The 22,820-nt window shown below is 43.9% G+C and overlaps 1 protein-coding gene across 1 annotated transcript; it reads right to left on the bottom strand.

The window, feature by feature from the left end:
* Positions 1–11,084: 11,084 nt before the first annotated feature.
* kctd12b (potassium channel tetramerisation domain containing 12b) lies at positions 11,085–14,611 on the bottom strand. The gene has a single exon (XM_049586148.1). It carries the CDS (start codon positions 13,844–13,846, stop codon positions 12,995–12,997), a length of 852 nt encoding a protein of 283 aa, XP_049442105.1. The 5' UTR covers positions 13,847–14,611; the 3' UTR covers positions 11,085–12,994.
* Positions 14,612–22,820: the final 8,209 nt, after the last annotated feature.

The raw sequence follows: 22,820 nt of genomic DNA, 5'->3' as shown, positions 1-22,820 counted from the left end.
TTTTCACTGTCTACATGATGGTGCACAGCCTCGGATTCACTGTGCAAATCACAGCAATTGTCGCCCATGTCCACACTAAAGCAGATAAATTTCAAAATGCATCTTTTGTCTGTTTTTTTTTTTGGCCTTTCATTTCACACTAATCCTGGTTTTCTGACCATGGAGGACACACCACAGCAGGGAGAACTGGGAGAACACAGCCAATCCAGAATTTTACTGTCACATATGATTGGTAGTTATTCTCATGCTCTCAAGTCATGTGATCCATACTGGACACTTCCTCTGGTCTTCATGCCTGCCCTATAAACAATAAACAACGTTGCAAAAAACCTCTGGAGGAAATAGTGCAAAGCTTTATGACTGCAAATGTTAAACAGAGGAGATGTGAGCCTTGTTTTTGTTGTATTTCAATGTGGGCGCTGAACAGAAAACAATCATAAAATGCTCTGTGGACCGAAAAAAACTCCAATACATAAACATTTTTTTTATTATCCACATGACTTTGGACATGTCCTGAGACCAAGTTAATGACAGTCTGTGTGCGCACTGCTCATGCACTGCATCTCCCAACAGTAACACACTTTTAAACTCTCACTGGGAAGCTGGCAGCTGCATACAGCACATGCTGCGACAGTATATGGAAAAACATATGAACTGCTAAGCTCTCTCACAGTCTCTCACGCATGCTCATGCTGAGATGTGCAGGTACAGTATGCCACACGCAGCCCAAATACACATATGTGTACAGACATACAAAGGCCCTGTACTCTTTCCTTCAACGGGGCTCATCGTCACGGTAACTCGTCTTATATAACAGGAAAAGCTGCTTGTGTCAAACGGAGGCGGCACAGAATTTTCTCCCACTGCCTTGGCTTTCTGAATACCTGAATACGAGTGTGTGTTTGTGTGTGAATGTGTGACAGAAAGTGCACGGGCTTGTGTGTTGTCTTGTGTGTTTGTGCGTGCATGCGTAAGCACGCGTGTGTGTTTACTGTATGTGTAGGTGTGGGTGTTTGCATGTGTGTATGCGGGCAGATGTGTATGTGCGCATGTGTGGTTATATTCTAGGCATGTGCTGGCATTTGAAAGGAGGACAAATAAAGACAGAGAGAAAGAAAGAAGATGTAGGGGAAGGAGGGGTTGACACAAACATGTTCACCACTGTCTGTGTTTGTGTGTTGGGCGCATTCAGTGACTCTCATAATGAATACATGTGTTTTAAAGGGCCGCCTGGACGTGGGAGTATGGGGGCTTAACAGTGTCGAAGGAATAATCCACTGGGGGATGGGCTCCATGCTTTCCTCCACCACTAAGCCTTATGGAGGAGAACAGCGAAAGAGAGCACTCAACCCTTTTCCCCGGGCCACTTCTCCAGGGATATATGCAAAAGCCAAAGCACTTTCTCACACATCCTCTCCTCTCTGGCTCAGTCTCTCCCATCTGTTCAGTGTGACACATCTCTCCGTTGCCATCATTACTGCTATTAGCAACTCTAATGTAGCCTCTTGCCAGGGTTTAGCACCTCTCAGTCACTAAATGTCTCCTCTACGGTGTGTAATGTTGTTTCACCCCACCTGAATCTTAATATTTTACTCAAATCATAGCACGCTGTGTATTATACACATTGACTCGGTGAAACCATGGCGAGGTTTTTTAAATAAACTGTGGATGACTGAGATAGTATTATCATCCAGACTTAATGTAAACATATAGGAGATGCTTGGTCAAAATTGTTATTATCAAGAAGAAGAAAATTAAGATCTTATTTTGGTCTCCAATAACAATGTTGCCTGGCAGTTTGACTGGTGCAGTATCTGTGTGGAAGGGCAGTAAAAAAGTTCCTCCCTGTGTTAAGGCCTGTGCACACTAAGTCTATATATTTTGCCTGTTCTCCTCACTTGTGTCAATCACCTTCCCACACTGGTTTCAAAACTTTATGACTCAATAAAGTTTTTGGAACAGGTTTGTTTTTGTGCATCCGTCAAAAGCCTTAAGAGAGTTGTTAGACCAAGAAGCAGCGAAGAAAATATGGCGTAACCTGCGGGACAGATACATCCACAACAAGAGGAAGGAACAGGGCAAAAAGTGGACAGCAAGAAGAAGAAGAAGAAGAAGAAGAAGAAGAAGAAGAAGTGGAAATGCCCTTCTTGAATTCTTTCACAACAAAGAGAGGGTAAAGTCAGCATATCCAGAAAAGCACAACAGTGGTGATGATGCTGACAGCAGAGGGCAATTTAAAAGCCATACTGTACTGTATAACTCTGGTAGCACATGCCAAATGCATGACGAAGGCAGAGAGTAGCGACAGCCAGGGAGGTACTTGCCGAACCGTAAGCAACCAGTCAGGGACTGTGTTGTAAATTATGACATAAAATGCAGGTTGTAGCCTGAAGAACAGTGCACTGGGCAGGTGGAGTCTGCACACCTTTTGATAGTTATTGGAGCTGGTAGATACGCCAGATCTGCCACTAAATTTCATTTTCAAGAGTGATGAATCTATCACCATGACAACATGATACATACAATATAAACAAGTCAAGGGAGATGGATAAGACAGTGAACTGATGGATGTCATTCAGGCTTACATAAAATCATATTATAAACATTATTGTCCATGCACTAGAAGAGCTACCATGGCTTTTGACCTGCAGGATGGCATTGCTGTTTGTTTTGTCAGCTGACAGTTACATGGTTGACAGAATACACTCCATTTAAACAGCTTTCATGGTGCTTGCCGTTGCTATGAAGCGGTGCACAGGTGCACTGAAATAAAGCAGACGCAGTAATGGCTGCTCCTGCTCCCCAGCAGAGTAAACACAGCAATAAGTGAAGTTATTGCAGAAATAGAGTCAATAACAACAATTAAAGCAGAACAAGAGTATGCACTCATGGCGTTTCTCAGAGGAAAAGACCGACTGGAGTTGGCAAAAGCTTGATTTATCAACTGGCTCTGTTGCTGATGAAGTTGTTCCCCTGTGTTTTGTTTCGCTGATTGGCTAAAGGAGTTTGTTTGTCAAGGTGAGTACTCCCACCCACTGAGAGTGTTTTGGGTGGCAGCGGGGCCAGACTGATGCATCATCAGGATGGTCTTAACCAGGCTAGGGAGGTACCTCCACTGGAGAGAGGCAAGGGAGTATATGTGTCTTTCAATTTTGTCTTGTATTGTGAAATTTTCTCAATGAATCGGACAATAAATCTTACTGGACTCAGCGTGTAAGGTTTCTGTGCATATCGAATGACTGATTTACTAAAGCATATGAAAAATACAGACTTGATGTGCAAGGATTTTTACTGTGTGACTCCACACCTTGGATACTCTTTGGTGAGATCTGAATCCTGTGGGATGTCGTACAGGTTAACATTAACTGCAGCCATGCGCATCACTTTTTCATGTCCCCTAGAAGCAGTGTCCATTGTTGTTGGAATTATTTGCAGCGTGCTTTTGTATTTTCTCGCTCTGCAGTGTTTTTACTGTGTTGTCAGATTGGTAAAGATTATTTTTTAATTTGCTTGAGTCTTGTCTATTTGCAAGTGTTTCCTTCTTGATAGCGCATCGAGCTCTCAGGGTCACTGTAGATATGTACCGGACTATTTCTTGATAAGTTCAGTATCTTTCTGGAGTCTCCGCTGGTCGCCAAGCAACTGCGACCACAGATCCACAATCAGGCTAGTTGTTTTCCTGTTTCCAGTCGCTGTTAGGCAACTGCTGGCCACAGCTTCATAGCATAGAGATATGAGTGGTAACAATCTTCTCATCTAACTCTCAGAAAAACAGTGGAAACGTGTATGTCCTCAAATATTGAACTTGTTCTTTTCCTCCCAAATGATCAGTGTTATATGACATACGTCTTAAATTGCTAAATATAATCATCAAATCTATGCAGGCTTGTTGAAAAAAGGGGAAAACTGGATCAATGTATACAGGCGCTATAGGATGATGCTTATACACTGACTGTTTCCACAAACATGCCCAACAATGGTTTAATCCTCTTTTGAAAAATAGCTGCAGTGTCATTGTAGTACACAAATATTGTATGGGAAACTGTGATTTCAGTTCTACTTTAATACCGAACACTGTATGAATGCAGAATAAAGCTGTTTAAAAATGAATGTATCAGCTGCTTCTGTGTTACCTTGAATATGACGAGGTCATTCAGCTGGCGGGTACTTTTTAAAATTCACTGTGGCCACTGACAGGTGTTGTGACCTGGGGATGGTGAGACTGGCAAACAAGAGGACAGCATCATCTCCATGGTAACGCCACAATGACGTGCAGGAGCCAGAGCTACACAAATGCATAGTAATTTCTCTCAGACTGAGAGCAGCCTTTCGTCGAGAGTGTGAAGTTGTACATATGGCTCTATCCTGCTGTTCTAAAGGGAGCTCACGCTACATATTCTTGGCAATTACAACATGTTTTATATCTAATGACCTGGTATTCAGCTCAGATATGCAACATCTGCTTTGTGAAATGATCAGTATGGTGCCTAATGACAGAGTGGGCCTCACCACCTACTGTCTTCTCATTCATTGTCTTTTCTCACTGATTGCCGTCAGAGAAAATACATGAGGGGGGCGTAATCAGACATGGTAACACTATATTCTTCTGACTAACTTTACACGGCGCAGCATAGGCACAGTCGCCCGTATCAAAATCACCGGAGTGTACTCACAAGTCTCTGAGCAATTACAGATCTGTCAATCTACATAATGTAGAGGAAATGCGTGACGTAAACAGCTGGAGACCGAGGAGCTGCTGCCAAGTAAGAAAAGCAAAAAGGTTAGAGGACAGAGGGGGGGAAAGAGAAGAAAGAAACCCATGAGCCTGCCATCAATAACTAACAAGCAGATTTTTCAGTTCTTTTGGCTGTGGAGAAGTCTATTATGTGATTTTATTTTTGCAGACTTGCACAAAATGCATTGGAGCCAAGCGTCGTGCTGATTCACCTGCTCCACGTGCCTCCTCTTTATCTCCCCCTGCTTAAAACACCCTGAGCTGCTGCCTGGCTACCACAGCCCGTCCCAAACTAGCCTGTCTAAGCACCCTAAAGCCCATCCTGGCACCCCTCAGCCCTTGCAGAGTCTGCAGCCCCCCTGCCACCTGCTTCTCCTCTCCTGCTGGGTTTTCAGCCAGGGTCCAACCATCCCCAGGACTGCAGCACCAAGGACAAGCCAGGCTGTCCAGATTACTGATAATTAGCGGGGCAGATTAGAGCCCAAGTGTCCAGATGGCCGAGGTGAATCCCTTAGTGCTGACAGACACATTTACAACTCGCTGCTTAAAGCAAGATACATTCGATCAGTAGAGACACAGTGACTACTCAGGGGCCTTTCACATTGTTTTCACTATGTTGATACCTCTTACAACATTATCATAAATAACTACATTATCAAAAACATAAAGTGGAATTCTTTGTTGCCTCGTTAAAACCAGTACATGCTCAACTTTCCCTTCCAAAATGATATCAGCATAAAGAAATATGACTGTTCCCCCCTCAGTCAGTGATTGATGACATGCAATTAAAACTCATCAGACTGAAGTAATTTGCCATCTTGAGGCATTCATTTGCAAAGACAGAAATGTTAGCATCAACAGTTATGAACAGATGATGAGACAATGGGTCTCTGGGCGCGAATGCATAAAAGCACCGGGGTCTAAGGTTTAATGTATTTATACATAAAAACATACAGTGTACCCAGTGAGCCGACGCTGATCAACAAAACACAGGAAATGTGTATCCATTAAATAAAACCACACATAAAAACAACATAAAACTATACGCCATAACAAAAACAGTTAAAATAACAACCCTTGAACAACAACAAAAAATGAAAAAATCCTGGTTTGGAAGTGATTAATCATTTATAACCCCCCCTTACAAAGGATTCAAATTTGTTATTTTTTTTTTGGAAGGAAATTTTGACTTGGCGTGCTGTGCAAATGTATTCTTTAGAAATAAAGTAAACAAAGCAAAAGAAAATCATCCCTACTTTAAAACAAGCCCCTTAATGCTGGGGCTTGCAGTTTAATTTTGGCTTCAAGAGGCAAAAATCCCAATTTAAACTTTGAGCACATTGTAATTCAAGTGGACTGGGAGAAAACTAGACTTTTACACCCCCTCTTGGCTCTGTTAAAAGGCTTTAGAAAAGCCATGATGGGAGACTTTGGCCAATCACAGGTCAGTTCAGAGACATGGCGTTCTTGTTGGCTGGTCTACAAATGCTTATGCGTGCGAACGTCCCTTCAGTAAAAGCCTGATTCAATGGCAGAGAATCCTGCAGAGAAATATGCTATTCCTGCATTGGTGACAACCATCTACACTGCAAAGCAACCCAAAAAGAGTCTGACAATAAACAAAATAAAACACGTGTCAATTTTGGCGAAGCACTTCAGAAATGCACAGAAAATGTTGCTTATAGTTTAGCCTTCTGCTAACAGGAGCTAAAGGCTCAGGGTTGCAAGTTCACATTTATGTAGCTCACGTTAGCTAGAGCCTCAAACTGTATTGCTTAGCCTCACTCCCAGCTGTTACAGAACACCTCGCCACCTCTGTGGGCAACAAGTCCGGAGACGATCCCACAGTCAGCGGCTGCAGCAACCAAAACTCAGCTGTGCAAACCCCAGCCCTGGGGGATCGGACGGCTATGACTCTCTGCCAGATCAGCAAACTTTCTGTTGCTGCAGTTACCTAGATTAAGCACGGCGCTCACCAGCCGGCTGTGACACCTAACACTGGGGGTTTGCACTGGACAGATTGGAGCTGCTACAGCTGCCGACAGAGGGTCCATCTCCTGAACTGCCGCCCGCTCTCCTCCTGGGTAAGCAGTGGCAGGGAGTGAGGCGGAGGGAGGGTGGAGTAGCTAACGTTAGCTTGCAAATTCTTGTCTCATTTGTGATGTGATATACAGAGAAAAACACAGAGTAGGGCAAGAAGGGGCTGAGTGATTCAGCTGAGTTACTGTATGATGCATGCATATGCCCGTGGATGTCTGGTGGAAAGGGTTTAGGACAGCAGGGTTTAACTTTTAATGTGTTATTTAATATGGAGGCTATGGCTAAAGGGGCCCCGCAATCTGTTGGGCTCCTGGGCCAATGATGGAAAGTTGCAAAATTAATATTTTGCATTGTTAATGAAACAATTTAAATCTTTCAGATGCCAGTTACAGCTCACTGTAGCAGGGGAAGTTCAGCTGTCTTCCAACTGTTTCCTCAGTCAGTTATTGCCACAGCTTCCACCTCACTTTGCCCAATCTGGCATTTCTCTTTTTTGTTCCTCTCCTTTTCCTTTCAAACGGCTCCTGCCTCACTCCTCATGCTCTTCTTCACATATTCGCCGTCTCTATGGTACTGTCAGTGAGGAACTTTGCCACTTGAGTTCTCCTTTTTGTTGCCTTCCTTTTTAATCCTACAACTTGCCTCTGAAACTCTGACTCACTGCCTTTAACTAATTTCATGCTCCCTCATTCCCATCCTACTGTTTCTTTGTATTTCTGCACATCCCTCATGCGTTCCTCTGTCAGTTATTCTTTTTTGTGTCTTGGAGCTTAAAAGAGAAACGAAAAAATTGCGAAGTCAAGGAGAATAATAAAGAGATGGCGTGGAGAGAGAGAGATAGAGTTACTGTTACAGAGATGCAGTACTGTACTATCACTAGTGACCTAATCTGCTCCTTTTCAACTGCTGGATCTTTTCTCTTGTTAACTCCCCCATCTGTCTGCCCTCTTAGGTACCCCCATGACCTTACACGATGAAGTTCACGGGCTAATATGTTTTGCGATAGCTTCACTCTGCAGGAGTCATGTGTGAAGAGGAGGTGGTTGAGGAGGAAGAGGAGGAGGGCATGTGGAGCATGTGTACCCATGCTGGAGGATAGAGCAGTGCAGTGACGGTACACATCTGACTCCATGCCTGGCTCACTATAAATAACCCAACACACAATGAGATAAAGATGCCCCGAGCCAGCGCTACTGTACTCTGTGTATGTAGGCTTACACAGCAGCGTGGGTGAGCCATGTTGTCGTCGAGGACAAACACAAACACAGCAGGGCTCGAGCTCACATATATGTACATGTGCAAATGGACAAAAGGCATGCAGAGCTCTCTGTTTATGTTCCCATGTAGCATGCACACACACACACACACACATATGTCACATATTGATGGAGAAAGCAGCGGTAGGCCTCAGGCAGCTCTCCACCTCCCCATTACATGCTCCTATTGGCCGACGCTACTCCCAGGTAATTAGCAGCAATGATGCTTTTCTATACTAGCATGGACTTCTCCTGTTTATTGCTGTCAAGAGTGCACGGGGGAGGCAAATGGCCTGCTAATGCCTTTTTAACTGATCACAAAGAAGAGTGAAAAGAAGGCAGCCAATTAGATCTAAAACCTCACAGCTCCGAGTCATTAGCCTTGCACGGGAGGGTTGTTGCACATCTTCTCCTAGCAACTTCCCTCCCTCTGCGCATCTGTGTGTTTAGAGAGGCCATACTGCCTGTTCAGCATATTTGCGAGACAGGAAGTGCACCTAGTTCATTGCCCCCGCCTGGCTCCCCCCCCATACCAACCCAGCAGTGACCCATCCAACGCAGACGCCCAAACACTCATCCTGTCTGTCCGCCAAACTTCCACGTAAGCACAAACACCAGGGTGAAAACAAAACAGAGCCAAAAAGTATGCCGGCACACAGAGCTGAAAGCAGACAAGGCATCTAGACAGAGAAGACATAAACAAGCGCAGAGCCACAGATGGTTGCAGCTGAATGAACAGAAACAGCAGCATGCACACAACATCTGATAGTACACCCAGGGTAAGATGTTGGGAAAATGACTCACTGAGGCACTCTGTGTTGTCACTCTAACTCGTGGTTTGTCTATTCATAAAAGAGGATGCAAAACTGGGAACCTGGGCTAGTTATAGTCAATTTGATTTAAATGCACAGCTCATGATTCAAGAAAATACTTTTACCCTGCTGGAAATACCAATGCTGCCCTTTCTTTTGATGAGTTAATGTTTATCCCGACCATACAGAGTAATCCCAGGGTCTATATCTGTCTGGTGTAACTGAATCTTTGTGTGAGCGTTGACGGAGCAGACAGGTCACAGACGAGCACATTACAGCACGGCCCAGTGAGGGCTTTGTTTGCCTGGACGGCCCCGCACCTCTCCCAATAACAGGGCATTTCATGCTGCTCAGGAAGAGAGATAAGATGGGAACACCACATTCTTCCCTGGTTAAACACTCTCCCACTCTCGTCTCGTTTCCACCAGGTTATCTGTCTCCCTGTCTCGCCGCTTCCTTGCCCCATTTTCCAATCTCTATTTTTCCCTTCACGTACATCCGTTCCTGTCCTCCCCTGCTCTCTTCCTTTCTTTTTCCAAACAGGGGAAGCGATGACCCAGCTGGCTACGAGACAAGGGGATCATTCTGAGAGAGAGAAACGCAGACAGAGCCAAGGCATGTTGCCATGTAGAGCCGCCTACAGTGACAATAGCACCACAGGAACACGACATGGGTCAAATCACTGCCTCAAGGCAGAGAGAACAGCCTTGTGCTCTCTGGGTGCATTTCTTTTTGCCTTGTGCTTTCATGGCAAGGGTTTAATAATGAATTGCACAAGCTCACTGAGACATTGTGTTACCCTCAAACCTTGTGCATATAGATATAAATAAAACGGAATAAAGGAGCTGATTAAATTGTGTGCTGTGTGGAGGGTAAGTAATGCAATCTGCTGTTTGGATTTTTCCAAAAGACAGAGAAGCAGTAATTCATGGTAAAATATCTTTATTGTAACACTCTGGATAGAACAGGCATACCACTATGGTGACACAGCTAGAGCCTGCCTCTTGTTTGGCAGGCAAGACAGGCGTGCTACACTTTTCAGCCACAAGTTTCACAACAGAGCTTTAAAAAAAAAAAAAAAAAAAAAATCAAAGCAGCATTTCATCACAGCCTGGCCTGTGGACCTCGCTGCTGCTGTTCACTGTCGGAGTGTCAACATTTCTCACACATATACTGTTGAATGTTGAGTCTCAGGGCGACTCATGGAGGTAAAGAGCGAGAGAGGCTCAGGACGCTGACGCCTGAAATTTCACACATGAGGCGTGTGTCTCTCCATGCTTGTGCTAATGACTGACCTTGGCGCTCCCGAGTTGCATTGGTGTGCTGGAGGACTGTGACTGAGGAACGTTGCCTGTGACTGGGTTTGTTTGGGCTGAAGAGACACTGCAGGCGCATTATTGTCCCAGTCTCTGAGGATTCGTCATGCATTTCAGACCCGCAACAAAAATCATCTGTTTCCAGGAAAGCCTCCACATAAATGTTTAAACAGTGCGAAGCTCATTAGCTATGCTTTTATCTAGGCCAGACTGAGATCAGGTTTAGAGGTCTTATACTAAGGTAATTAGCATGTGATAATCTCTGAGTCATTAAACTACCTCACCTACTTAAACACGGCTGTGGTTGTTGTTCAAGTGTAAATTATGCCCACTTCTGTTTGTGGATTGCTCGATAAAAACGCTGATTTATTACTGAGCAGGCGCTGTCTGTAATCTTGTAAAGCCTGTTCAGCTACAGTATTTCACTGTCCTGGATTCTGCTTCAAGATTTATACTGTAAGTAGTAATTAGGTCAATTATTGGCAACAAAATAAGGGTTTTGTACGCTGCTTTAAAAGAGGCTGTTATCCATGCATGTCCTCATTTCTATCCTGGCGCTGTTCTTTGGTCAACTGCTCAATAAAAGCCTGGGCTGAGAGAAAAAAGTGGAGAAAAAGTGTAAAGGCAGATGGGTGGAGAAGTTGCCTAAGGGTAGAGTGTTGAGCATTTAATATGAAGCAGAGTATATGTCCAAGGACATTTCCTTTAATGGGAAAATGGTGGGATGGAAATTGAAATTGGTTTACGTGTGATTGAGTTGTATTGTCAGTGGAAATTAAACATTTAAACTGCTGTAAAATGAGGGCATGTACCACTTTCCTCATGGTTTGTACAGAATGTCACTCAGTGCTGGGAAAACATTTTGGTTATGAATGGAAAATACAACCCGAATAGAAAGAAAACATCTTTTTATTTGACAAATCCATTTTGCTTTTTTTTTTTTTTTTTTTTTTTTTGCTGAACACTTTTAATTTCAGTGTTGTCTGCGCCTGCAGCGACACACCGCAGCAGGTCTAACATATTGACTCAGATGTCAACAGCACTTCATCACACTGAAACACAACATTGCGGTTTCTAGACATTTCAGAATACATTTATTGTCACTGTCAGACGTTCTGCCTAAACTACAACCTGACACCCTCGTGCTCAGGAGAAATCCTGCACTGTGCAGCCTCGTTGGCTGTTTCTCAACTTCACATTCAACCTCTTAGTCACAGTCTTGTTACGGCATCTCCATAACTTCGTCTGCAATTTCACGTCATTAGCTGGATCTTAAGTGCCTTCAGTTTGTGTTTAAGTCTGAGGTATATGATGTGCAGACCTGTCCTGAGGCTGTATCTGGAAACGACCCTCTTTCTTAGCTCGCTCCTTTACGACTTTAGATATACCCGCTCAATTTAAACTGCCCTCACAATGCCCTTGCTACAGTAGTGAGAGGACATCGGGCTTTGGCTGGCTACAGCGTCATCCCACCCTTTCTTGTGGGCATTCTCTTACAGCAAGTGAGAGCTATCATCAAATATGCAACAGCTTAAACTAATACCGAACTGAGTATTAAGAATAACATTATTGTATACAGAACACTCAAAACGTGATCCGCTAAGGTGACTACCACATTTTTTTCTTTTTTTTTTAAATATGGGAAACAACATGTAGTCATGGTGTAAGCCTGTCCCAAGAAACGCTTCACTTTAAAGATGCTCTTAAATATGTAATTGAGCAAAGACATGTCAAAGAAGCACAATGAGCGAAAAAATAGAGCAGTGGGCTGCGAGTGATGTAACACCTTCTATTTCCTCTGCCCTCCCAGCGTGGGTGATTAAAATACTGAAGGCTCCATTGCACAATCAATACACACATCTCATCTGGAAACCTTTTTTTTTTTTTTCTTTCTGTCTACGAGATCTCTTGATATTTGAGCTTTCATCGTTGTTTATTAAAAGCCTGCTGCTTGTTCATTTGCCACACAATCTGCATCTCTTTGAAAAGGAAACTCCACACACCTACAATCTACTTCTCCATTTCAAAATAAAAAAAAGCAGGGTTTTTTCCTCTCCCTGTCCATGTGGCTGCATTATCGTAACCCTCGTTCATTCATAACAACTGAACAGATACTGTATGGCACATTCCCAACCACATGGTACTGGACACATTTAATAAAAACTGAAGGAAATTAGATTTTTGTGTTACACTTCTTTCTTGTGCTGGGGCTGCTCGCGTCCCTCAAGGCTGATCAGATGTCCAATTATTTGGTAATTTAGTTCAGAGGAGCAGGAGAAAGTCCGATCTGCTCGAGTAAGCAGGCAAAGTATTGTACTGTACATCATGGCCACTCTTTGAAGCCCTTTCCCTTATGCCCTTATGACTGCTGTAAAAGTATTACAGACACACCGGGGCGCTTATTTAACAAAATTAGCTCTTGGATACAGTATTGTGCTTCACCAAGGCAGATGCAATATATAGAGTACAAAAGGGAAATAGTACATAGAAGGTATCAGTCTCTGCAAGGAAGGCTGTGGGGGTTGTTGTGGTTGAGGACCGGGGACTACAACTAGATGGAGCGGCGGTTTAAGCAAGGGCAAAAGCTGGACCTGAGGATGAGGGGGATGGATTGAGGGGGGAGGGCTGCAGATTCGACCTGCAGAGAAGGTATGAAGAGTCGGAGCAGCAGCTGCTCATGGGGTAAAAGCTGGAGGCTGCAGAGAGAGATGGAGGGGCACAACATCTACGGTACATCTACTGGTGCAGAAGCCATCAGAGAGAGAAGGACAGGACGGCTGGAGGCTGGAGGGGGGGCACTTGGAGACAGGGTGGGGGACCGGGGGGAACAAAGTCTCACTCACGGTAGAACACATATTCAGTGTAGCTGGTCCAGATCTTGTCGTCCGTCTGCTCGTGGGCAAAGGCGCAGGTTCCTGTGGAATTACAGGCCACCATGTGGAAGCCTGCGTCCGCCAGCTTGTCAAAAGCCTGCTCCAGAAAGGTGAACTTGAGATAGTAGCGAGATGTGTAGCGCTCAGGGGGGCGGTCGGGGTCACGGCTCTCGTTCAGCGTCTCCCCAAACACCTCTTTGGCCAGAGAGGTCTTCCCACACACCATGATCCGTGCCACCCGGCGGAATTTGGCATCGGTGTGGCTGTCACGGCCCAGGGTGTATGAGCCCCGATAGCCAATAGTGATGAACCCCGAACGTTTGCCATCCATGGCACCAGGCACCAGGCTGGCACAGGCAGCTGCAGCAGCACCCAGGGAGCTGAGGTTGCGGGCTGTGTCAATCCCAGGAGACGTGTCCTCTGGGTCGCTCTGACATCCCTCGTCGCCTAGGGAGTTCTGCTTGCTGATTTTGGGCGCCAGCAGCTTCACAAGCTCTGGCAGGTTGAAGAACTCGGCCTCCCTCTGCAGACGCCCGCGCTCTGGGAAGTGATCTGGAAGAACCAGCTGCTGGTCCCGCATGTAGTCCAGGATGTAACGGAACAGGAAACCATCACGGTCCACAAAGAAGCGCCCCTTGGTGTCTCTGGCCAGTCCTTTGGCTGACTTCTGACTGAACATCTCCCATAGCAGGGAGTCTGGCACACTTGTGAGGGTAGAATAGCGGGTTATGTACACCTGCCCACCAACATTGAGCTCTATAATCTCTGGGAAGGGTACTTCCTCCCCAGATATGCCACTATCTGGTAGAGCCATGGCTTACTCCTGCTTCACAGGTGCTCTTAGATGCAGCTTTAAAAAACTCTCTTGGTTGTGGTGAAAGTTCAAATGCCAAGAGTTGAAAAAGGATTGTTAGTGGTACCTGTCACAGTGGTTGGTGAGGCCTGTTGCCTGTCAAAGATTGCAGGTCCTGCTGCGGTGGATCGCCTGTGGTAACGGAGCGGCTAATCTGCAGCAGCGCACAATTGGTATGCGCGCAATAAAAGCTGGCCGCCACTCTCGCATCAAAGCCGGCTGGGGCAAAACAGTCTCACAAACACACCCTCTATCCTAACTACAGCTTTCTCCCATAACTGCTAAAACATAGCGCGGAGTATTTCAGGCTGCGTTTAAGAGCGCCGTGATGTCCGCGTCCTTTACGCGCAGATAGATGTGATATCCTGAGATTGTAATTCTGCTTTTGACACCAAGTCTCTGAGCAGGAAATGCACGATTTGCACAACTGTCCATAACGACTTCCCTTGCTCTAATTTTGGTTGGTTGTCCTGGCGCAAAGAGGATCAGGTGGCCCAACTTCAACAAATAAACAATCCATAGTTGGTGAGCTCTGTGGGTACCCCGTACACGAAAAGCCACGCGATGAATAAGATGGTGCCGAAGTAGTGAGAGGTGAGGAAGGTGCATAAAAAGATCTCCGAGGGTTCCATCACTTTGCGCTTCAAATGTGCGCGAGGTGGTCAGCTGTTCCGCTCCCTCTGCTCCCCTCTCTCGTGTCAGACGGTAACTCTGCTGCAACGTAACGGAGGATACAGCGTTATTCAGCCGGTTGGCCACGCCCACCCGCGGTGACGCGCCGTGATCCAGGTCAAATTATCCTGTCTTCAGAGAGCTGGTCCTTTACTGTATCTGCTTTAAAGATGCACAGCTGATAAAGTCTGACAGTTTTCCTTTTAAAAGTTCACTTATATAGCTGCCCCATGTAAAAACATCAATTTAAAGGAGCCTCATTTTTTTTTTTAGTTTCCCCTATCATGTATTCATTCATACATTCCATAAATAAACCTGCCATAAATGGAAGATAACAGCAACCAAACTTGTGCTCTAAAAATGTATCCATGCATGTATCCTCAGTGTGCTCTCTTGTTCCACGGACTAAATAAACAATGGACACCGAGGGCAAAATAATTATACTGCCCAATTCTTATTTTCCCAGAGTCTCATTTAAACCCCACCACTGCTGTGCATTTAATTTTGATGCATTTATTTTTGGCAACACTCTCGGTAATCAGTGCAGTCAGTGTCTCTCAGTACGATGGGATAACAGTGACATCTAGTGAATACTCAGGAGGAGATGTTTTCTCCACCAGAACATTAGTAACTACTGATTCTGATCATGTATCGAGAGAGTTTGTTGGTATTCTGCAATAGTTTTTATCCTACTTAAAGCCCCCTTCCTGTCAAAATGTGTCTGCTACTTTACTTCAGTGTTTGACCTTCACTGTGCAGAATGCTGTATGTGCAGAGATTGACACCAGGAGGCTGTTTTCGCACTCAGTTTCTCTGCGCTCAAATCTGAGTTTGAGACGTGCATGTAAGAGCATGATTTGTGATGTCACAACTGGTTTGGAAGACAGACCAATATTCAGCTTAGACGAGTGTGATGTGTAAGTGAAACCTCCGGTGCACATGCACCAAGACAGTCGTGGAACATAACTAATTTGCTCAAGTGCTGTACTTAACCCGCAAAATGACCATTTGTAATTCAGTAAGTCATACCGTGTTACCTTGCCTCCACAGCAAATGGCCAACATATTGATTTACTGAATGATTGGGGATGTTTAACAACAGCAAAACTATATCAAAAACACCCGTTTATGAACTCTCACACAACTCGTGCAATATAATCCAAGTCTCATTTCCCCAGTTGTATGTTCAGTACTCCCCTAACACATGCATTTTCACTAGAAACATCAGTGTTGGAGTCTGGCTTTGACAAGAGCAAAGATAATCAGTTTTTAATAGTATGGTTTCAGCATAAATGCATGCGTTCAGGAAGTACAGATAAATGGATAAATGAGAGTTGGATTATAGTGCAAGAGTTGTATGGGACTTTGTAAAGAAATGTTTTGATGTGGTTTTGCTGTTGTTAAAAGCAGTCCACAGTCAGTCAGTAAATCAATATGTTTGGTGTTTGCCGTGGAGGCATGCAAAGAAAACAAAGTTTTGCTTCAAATTGAAGGTAACACAGCATGACTGAGTTATAAATGGTCATTTTGTGGGTGAAGTGTTCCTTTAAGTACAAATTTGGGGTACTTGTAGGCTACTTTACGTGACTATTTCTATTTTCTGTCACTATGTACTTTATTATTCTACCTTTTTACTTCTTTATTCTTTACCTTCTATACTTTTTACTTGTTTTCTTTATATATATGTGTATCTGTGTTTTTGAATGCAGTGTAAAACGCTGCTGGGAGCCTTAGTTTCCCTCAGGATTAATAAAGTATCTATCTATCTATCTATCTATCTATCTATCTATCTATCTATCTATCTATCTTAAATTATTTAGACAAAATATAAATCAAGTTATAAAGTATCTTACTATATCTTACTATATGTATAATGACAAAAACTCTTGTCTGTGTGTCTGTGTCTGTTCCACGTTTTTCTCCTCACTGACTTGGTCAATCCATGTGAAATTTGGCACAGTGGTAGAGGATCATGGGAGGATGCGAATGCAGCAATATTACATCAATTGGCCAAAGGGGGGCGCTATAGCAAACGATTGAAATTGCAAACTTTGAATGGGCATATCTCATGTCCCGTATGTCGTAGAGACATGAAACTTTGCACAGAGATGCCTCTCCTCACGAGGAACAAATTTGCCTCAAGAACCCATAACTTCCGGTTATATAGATTTTTCGCCATTTTAAATTTTTGGACAAACACTTAAAATCGATCTCTTCCTAGGAAGTTTGAGCGATCTGCTTGAAACTCGGTGAACATAATCTAGGGACCAATATCTAAAGTTCCCTCTTGGCAAAAGTTGGAAAACTTACTAAAACTGAGCTTCTATAAGGCAATGAATATTGTGGAGGGCGTGGCTCATCACATAAAGGTGTATAACATCTCAAGGGTTTCACCGATCACCACACAACTTTGTAGGCATATGACCACACATAATCTGAGGGGACCCCTCCATTATTGACCCCATCAAACAAGATGGGGGCGCTAGAGAGCTAATTTCTTATCTAGGCCTAACCGCCATATCGATTTTTACTAAACTTGGTAGATATGTAGAACTTTAAGTGTATTTTACTTAAGTAAAACTTTGAACACGTGATTTTTGCTTGTAATAGAGTATTCCTACACTGTGGTACTGGTACTTTTACTAAGGTATAGGTCTGAGTATTTCCTCTACCTGTGTACTAATAATTTATTGTGTTCAGCAGTTTTATAATTTGAAATAAATAATATTTGCATGTTCAGAGATTCTGGATTTTTTAAAAAATGTTAAAATGTTAATATGAAATATGTTTTCATCTGTGTTTACTTTTTGCAGCACCAGTCCAGTGGCATCAACAACTACTGAATTCAAGAATCTGAAGAAACAACGTCTGAAAAAAATAATTCCCACTCAAGGCCCACTTACTGACTTTCCTTAGCTTTCACTCATATCACACAGTCTTCATGGGTGGATCCTTTTGGCTCAGGTGTCATGGAGATGGGTCTGTGTGTGAACTCAGTTGCTCTTTGATTCCAACGATACGCATGAAAGTTCATTGTTGACCTTTGTAATAACACTGTGACAAAACTATGCAAAGTCAAGGTCCAGTCACTTAGTGGCTTTTGGCAGTAATTTCTCAGACTGAGGTACATCAGATCAGATGACACATCCTGTAGTCTCAGTATAAACACAACAAAAGGGGCATGGGTGAGTCAGAGAGACCTGCACAGTCAACAGGCCGCCTGCTATTTATGCTCCACGTGTCTCTCTTTTTCCCTCTCTTGTCATGTGTAGTCCGCCACACAGTCCTTTCTCTGACTAATCAGCAGGCCAATTTTGCCCGTCTCCAAGCATTCTGGCACTGATTTCCCTGAAGGCCCCGCACTCTCCAGCTGGCTTGCAGCACTTACAGCCTTGTCGTTGACAATCTGGCTCGGACCACTCTGGTTATGTGGGCCACCGCAGGATCTGGAGGTAATATGGCAGTGCTGTCTGCCAATGAGATGAGTTGATGACACAGTCCCCAGCTCCATTTGCCATTCCCTCCATTGAAATATGCACGAGCAATATGCCCAGAATGCTGTACGGTCCAAAACAAAACATCCAAAATAATATGCTCTGATGCAGAACCATACTTATAATTCAGGATTATTGTCAAATATTAACCCATCCCAGTGATTTCAAATGATTAAGTGACTGAAATATTTGTGTGCAAGTGCACCTTGTCACCTACTGACTCTAAAATCAGTAAAAAAAAATCCTTGCTCATCAGTATGTGACCCTGGCTTTTTACTGGCAGTTTCATCATTCTAATCACATCTGGACAATAGCTCATTGATCTTCAGAAAAATGGGCGAAACGACTACATCAAATAAATTAGTTTGACCTTCTGCAACGGCTGGATTAACTGTGTACGTCTGTCAATTCTCATCACAGTGATGGCCTTCTGAGGCCGGTAGGTGTGTGTGTGTGTGTGTGTGTGTGTGTGTGTGTTTGATGCTCTGCTGATTCAAAATAGGCAGAGAAGAGGCTCGGGAGAGAGATAGTGGTTCAGCATACTCACACAGGAAATGGGAAAATGTACTTACTGCCACTGCTGTTGCTTAATCGTGTGTATTCAGAGAAAAACAACCTGACAAAGTCGTGCTGAATTCTGGGATAATGCAGAGAGAAAGACGGGTTACTTAGGGAGGATTTTGTGGATATGTCTGCATATTGATCTCCGCGTTCTCAGCGCTTTCTGCTGACAGCTGCACCAGTAAGTGATTTATGAGATATTCTGGGGGATCAACAAAAAATGAACAGGCTGTTGCATCTATCAGGTGTTAGCGGTGCCCGTGTGGACCCGTCTGCACAGCCTCATTTCCCTCAGCACGAGGCATCATACATCTTTCAAGACGGGCGACGTGGAAGTGAAAAAGACACGACTGCAACGCATCTCAGCTACACACAGAGTTTCAGTGCGCTGAAGGAGTCAAATCCCCTGTGAGTCTAAGTGGAGAGGAAAAAGACGCAGTTGTTTATTTAATCATGAGAGGGAGTCTGAATTGACAGCATCTGTCTGACAGATGAACAACACATTAATGAAATTAAAGTGGATATTCAACCAGGAAGGCCATCTCGTCCCAGCAGCCCCCACACACCCACAGTATCGCTCCTGAAAACTTTTTAATCAAATCACTTTGCTCCACTTTCTTTCTGACTCAGTCTGTGCCTTTCCTCTCTTGACGGTTACACCCAAGTCATTTAATCATCCTTTTGTTTGTTTCCTTCCTTTCTAAGGCCACGCCCAAACCAATCACATCCTCCCTATAAACTATTTAACGACTGACAAATGTGTCTCCACATTCATTACCACCACTCTTACTGATCTCTCCCTTTTTCCTTAAGTTATCTGTCTGAATTTGAAGTAAGCACATGACTGAAACTGATCAGGTCACATGCAGATGCTGAGGTACTGGAAGAAACAGCATTACTGAGAAAAGTAATGCTTGCAAGCCAAAGCAAAAATTAATTCAAATAGACAACATTTTGACCTCTGATGAAACTCTGACTGGGATCAAAATTTTGTCTATTTAAATACACTCACCAGCCACTTTGTCTGATGAGTCTGGATTTCTGCTGCGACATTCAGATGGTAGGGTCAGAATTTGGCTTAAACAACATGAAAGCATGGATCCATCCTGCCTTGTATCAGCGGTTCAGGCTGCTGGTGGTGGTGTAATGGTGTGGGGGATATTTTCCTGCCACACTCTGGGCCCCTTAGTACCAACTGAGCATGGTTTAAACACCACAGCCTACCTGAGTATTGTTGCTGACCGTGTCCATCCCTTTATGACCACAGTGTACCCATCTTCTGATGGCTACTTCCAGCAGGATAACGCACCATGTCACAAAGCTCAAATCATCTCAAACTGGTTTCTTGAACATGACAATGAGTTCACTGTACTCCAATGGCCTCCACAGTCACCAGATCTCAATCCAATAGAGCACCTTTGGGATGTGGTGGAACGGGTGATTCACATCATGGATGTGCAGCTGACAAATCTGCAGCAACTGTATGATGCTATCATGTCAATATGGACCAAAATCTCTGAGGAATGTTTCCAGCACCTTGTTGAATCTGGGCTACAAAGAATTAAGGTAGCTCTGAAGGCAAAAGGGGTCCAACCAAATTATTGCTCGCCAATATAAGTTTTAATATAAGTCGTTGTAATTAGAATGTCTTAAAATGTACATTAAAATGAATCCAATGCACGGATGAAAGAGTAACTGTTACCCATGAATCCTTGTGCAATCATGTTAGCTAGTTAATGCTTATTCCCTGTGTGGCACCTGCAACAGGCTCTGAAATACTGTCCACCTCAGAAACAAACATGATGTATAAAATTATGAATCTGCTGATAGTTATGATTTTAACAGCTCCGTACTGTATGCACCATGCAGGTGATTTATACATGGCACTTCAGGCCGCCGTCTATATTTGGCTCAAATTAATGCAATATATGTAGTAGGGGGTCCCTGCTCTGTCTCTCTTTCAGCTAAGCGGTCCTACGTCTGAAAAACATTGAAGACCCCTGATTTGGACTCAGTATGCCAGCCTATTTTGTGTGTGTATAATATACTTTTTCACAGAGGACATATTTGACATTTCACACTAGAAAAAGCATGGGTGTAAATTATAAAGTTGATGATGGCAAAATTTCTATTAGCTGCTTCAGTTTCAGGGTCCTGATACTGTGCCTGCTGGCTCACTGTCACAATGTCATGGTTACTGGGACACTCGAATAAAAAGGAGCCATTGTTTATGTTATAAGTAACGTCTGTTATTTTCTTACATTATGTCTGATTCAATGGGCAAAAAATGACCACGCTGTTATGCAGAGCCACTATGTTTCCTAAAATGGCTGAAACTGACTTATGTACCTGTAAGTTAGCTGAGTAAACTAATTCACGTTCAGTGCCGGCTTAAGAATGGTGCAACTGCTGGTTCTCTGTTCTTCCTGACCTAGAAGATTATGGCCGTTATTCAACCCATACTGTTGTCTCAGCTTTCTGCAAAGCCAGTGAGGCTCTGAACTTTCTTTGAAGCACTTGAAAGACCTCTGCTTATATGTGATGATCTACTTGTTGAGTTGGAGATGCTCTTGATGCTGCAGGATTGCATCATTGCAATTGGTGAAATAGAAATTAATATTAAAGTAAAACTTTGGAAAGCTTTACAGTGTTTTGAGCCTGAAGCTTTAAGATTGAATCAATTTCACTCTGTCACCTTAAGTGGAGGACTACACTGTCTTGGGGATAGTATCCAGATTGGGCAGTACAGCTCAGCCTCCTCATAAACAGATGTGTCGGACGATGAGCTGGTGATCAAATGAAATTCTGAATTCCCTTTTACAAACAGATCAATGGCTTGTCGACTGCTGGAATTGCAGTTACTGAGGCTTACTGGCATATTACATCACTTCTCAATGTTTGACCACAGTAGTACAATCACAACAAATGTGTGGGCACGGTGATGAACCGACTGCTACAACTACAAACACAGACACTCACAAAAAACAGACCTAGTGAAGCAGGTTGTGGATTAAGCATGTGTTAAGTTCCCAGACAGGAAGATAGAGAGTGATGGGTGCTTCATTTTCATCTGCCCTGAACTATTTCACTATTTCACTGATCTACAGAGGTGGTTAGGGGCATGAAAGTCACTCAAGGTAGAAATACTGTTCTGAGGAACAAACAGAATCCAAATTAAATGGTTCCGTACATCCTTACCTTATTTGCATTGCTTGCAGGGAAACCTTTGGTCCTGGCATTCATGTGGATGCCACTTTGACATGTACAACGCATCCACATACCATTATAAACGAAGCACATCCCCTCATAGTAACAGCACTCCTTAAGGCAGTGGTCCCCTCAGCAGAACGTGTTGTTTCACACCACAAAAACTGCTCAGAGGTGGTCTGAGGCACGTGTCAAAGACCTGAAGGCGTCGACTTGGCTTTCAAATTACCCAGATCCCAATCCAATCGAGCATCTGTGGGATGTGCTGCTACCCCCGAGTTAAGTCTGATCCACAGTGGGGCCTCCTTGCTTCACATTTGGCTTTGACCTGCTGAGGCACTGACACAGGACTTTTCAGGGTCCAGTGGTGTCTGGCACCAGGCGCTGGCGGTGGATTCTTTGACTCCTGCAGGTTGTGAGCTGGGGTACCATGGATGCTTGATTGGATTGGGATCTGGGGAATATGGAGGCCAGGTTGACGCCTTGAGCTCACATTACTTGGGCCATTCCTGAGCAGTTTGGCACTGTGCATTGTCCTGCTGGGGGGGCACTGCAAGTGGGGAGTGCTGTTGCCATGAGTGGGTGTACTTGGTCTGTTACCGTGTTTGGGTGGGTGGTATGTGTCAAGTGGCATCCACATGGATGCTGGGACCCAGGGTTTCCCAGCAGTACATTGCACTGTAATTACATGATCACTGTTAGTCACTTCAGCTGTCAGCGGTTTTAATGTTGTGGCTGATCGGTGTGTCAGAACTAGTCCTGCATGATGCCCTTTGAAGTCAGGCCTATAAACCGACCGAATGAAATGATGATGAGTGGAACTATTTAATTTTAATTCTGTCTGTTCCTCTGAATGCTTCAACAAAACAGATTTGCTGCAACTAACCCTCTATTTAAATTATGTATGTGCATAAACCTGTGTTATATGATAATAAAACTGCATCTTTGAAGACGTCATGTCAAGACGATTCCTGTTTTGCGGGACAGAAAGGACAAAAAGCG

The sequence above is a fragment of the Epinephelus fuscoguttatus genome, linkage group LG9 (assembly GCF_011397635.1).
Source record: "Epinephelus fuscoguttatus linkage group LG9, E.fuscoguttatus.final_Chr_v1".
NCBI lineage: Eukaryota > Metazoa > Chordata > Actinopteri > Perciformes > Serranidae > Epinephelus > Epinephelus fuscoguttatus.
This window is presented reverse-complemented; position numbering and strand designations above follow the sequence as displayed.

Bases quoted from the DNA above. Each gene is read 5' to 3' on its own strand.
- kctd12b (XM_049586148.1), bottom strand. From the start codon at position 13,846: ATGGCTCTACCAGATAGTGGCATATCTGGGGAGGAAGTACCCTTCCCA.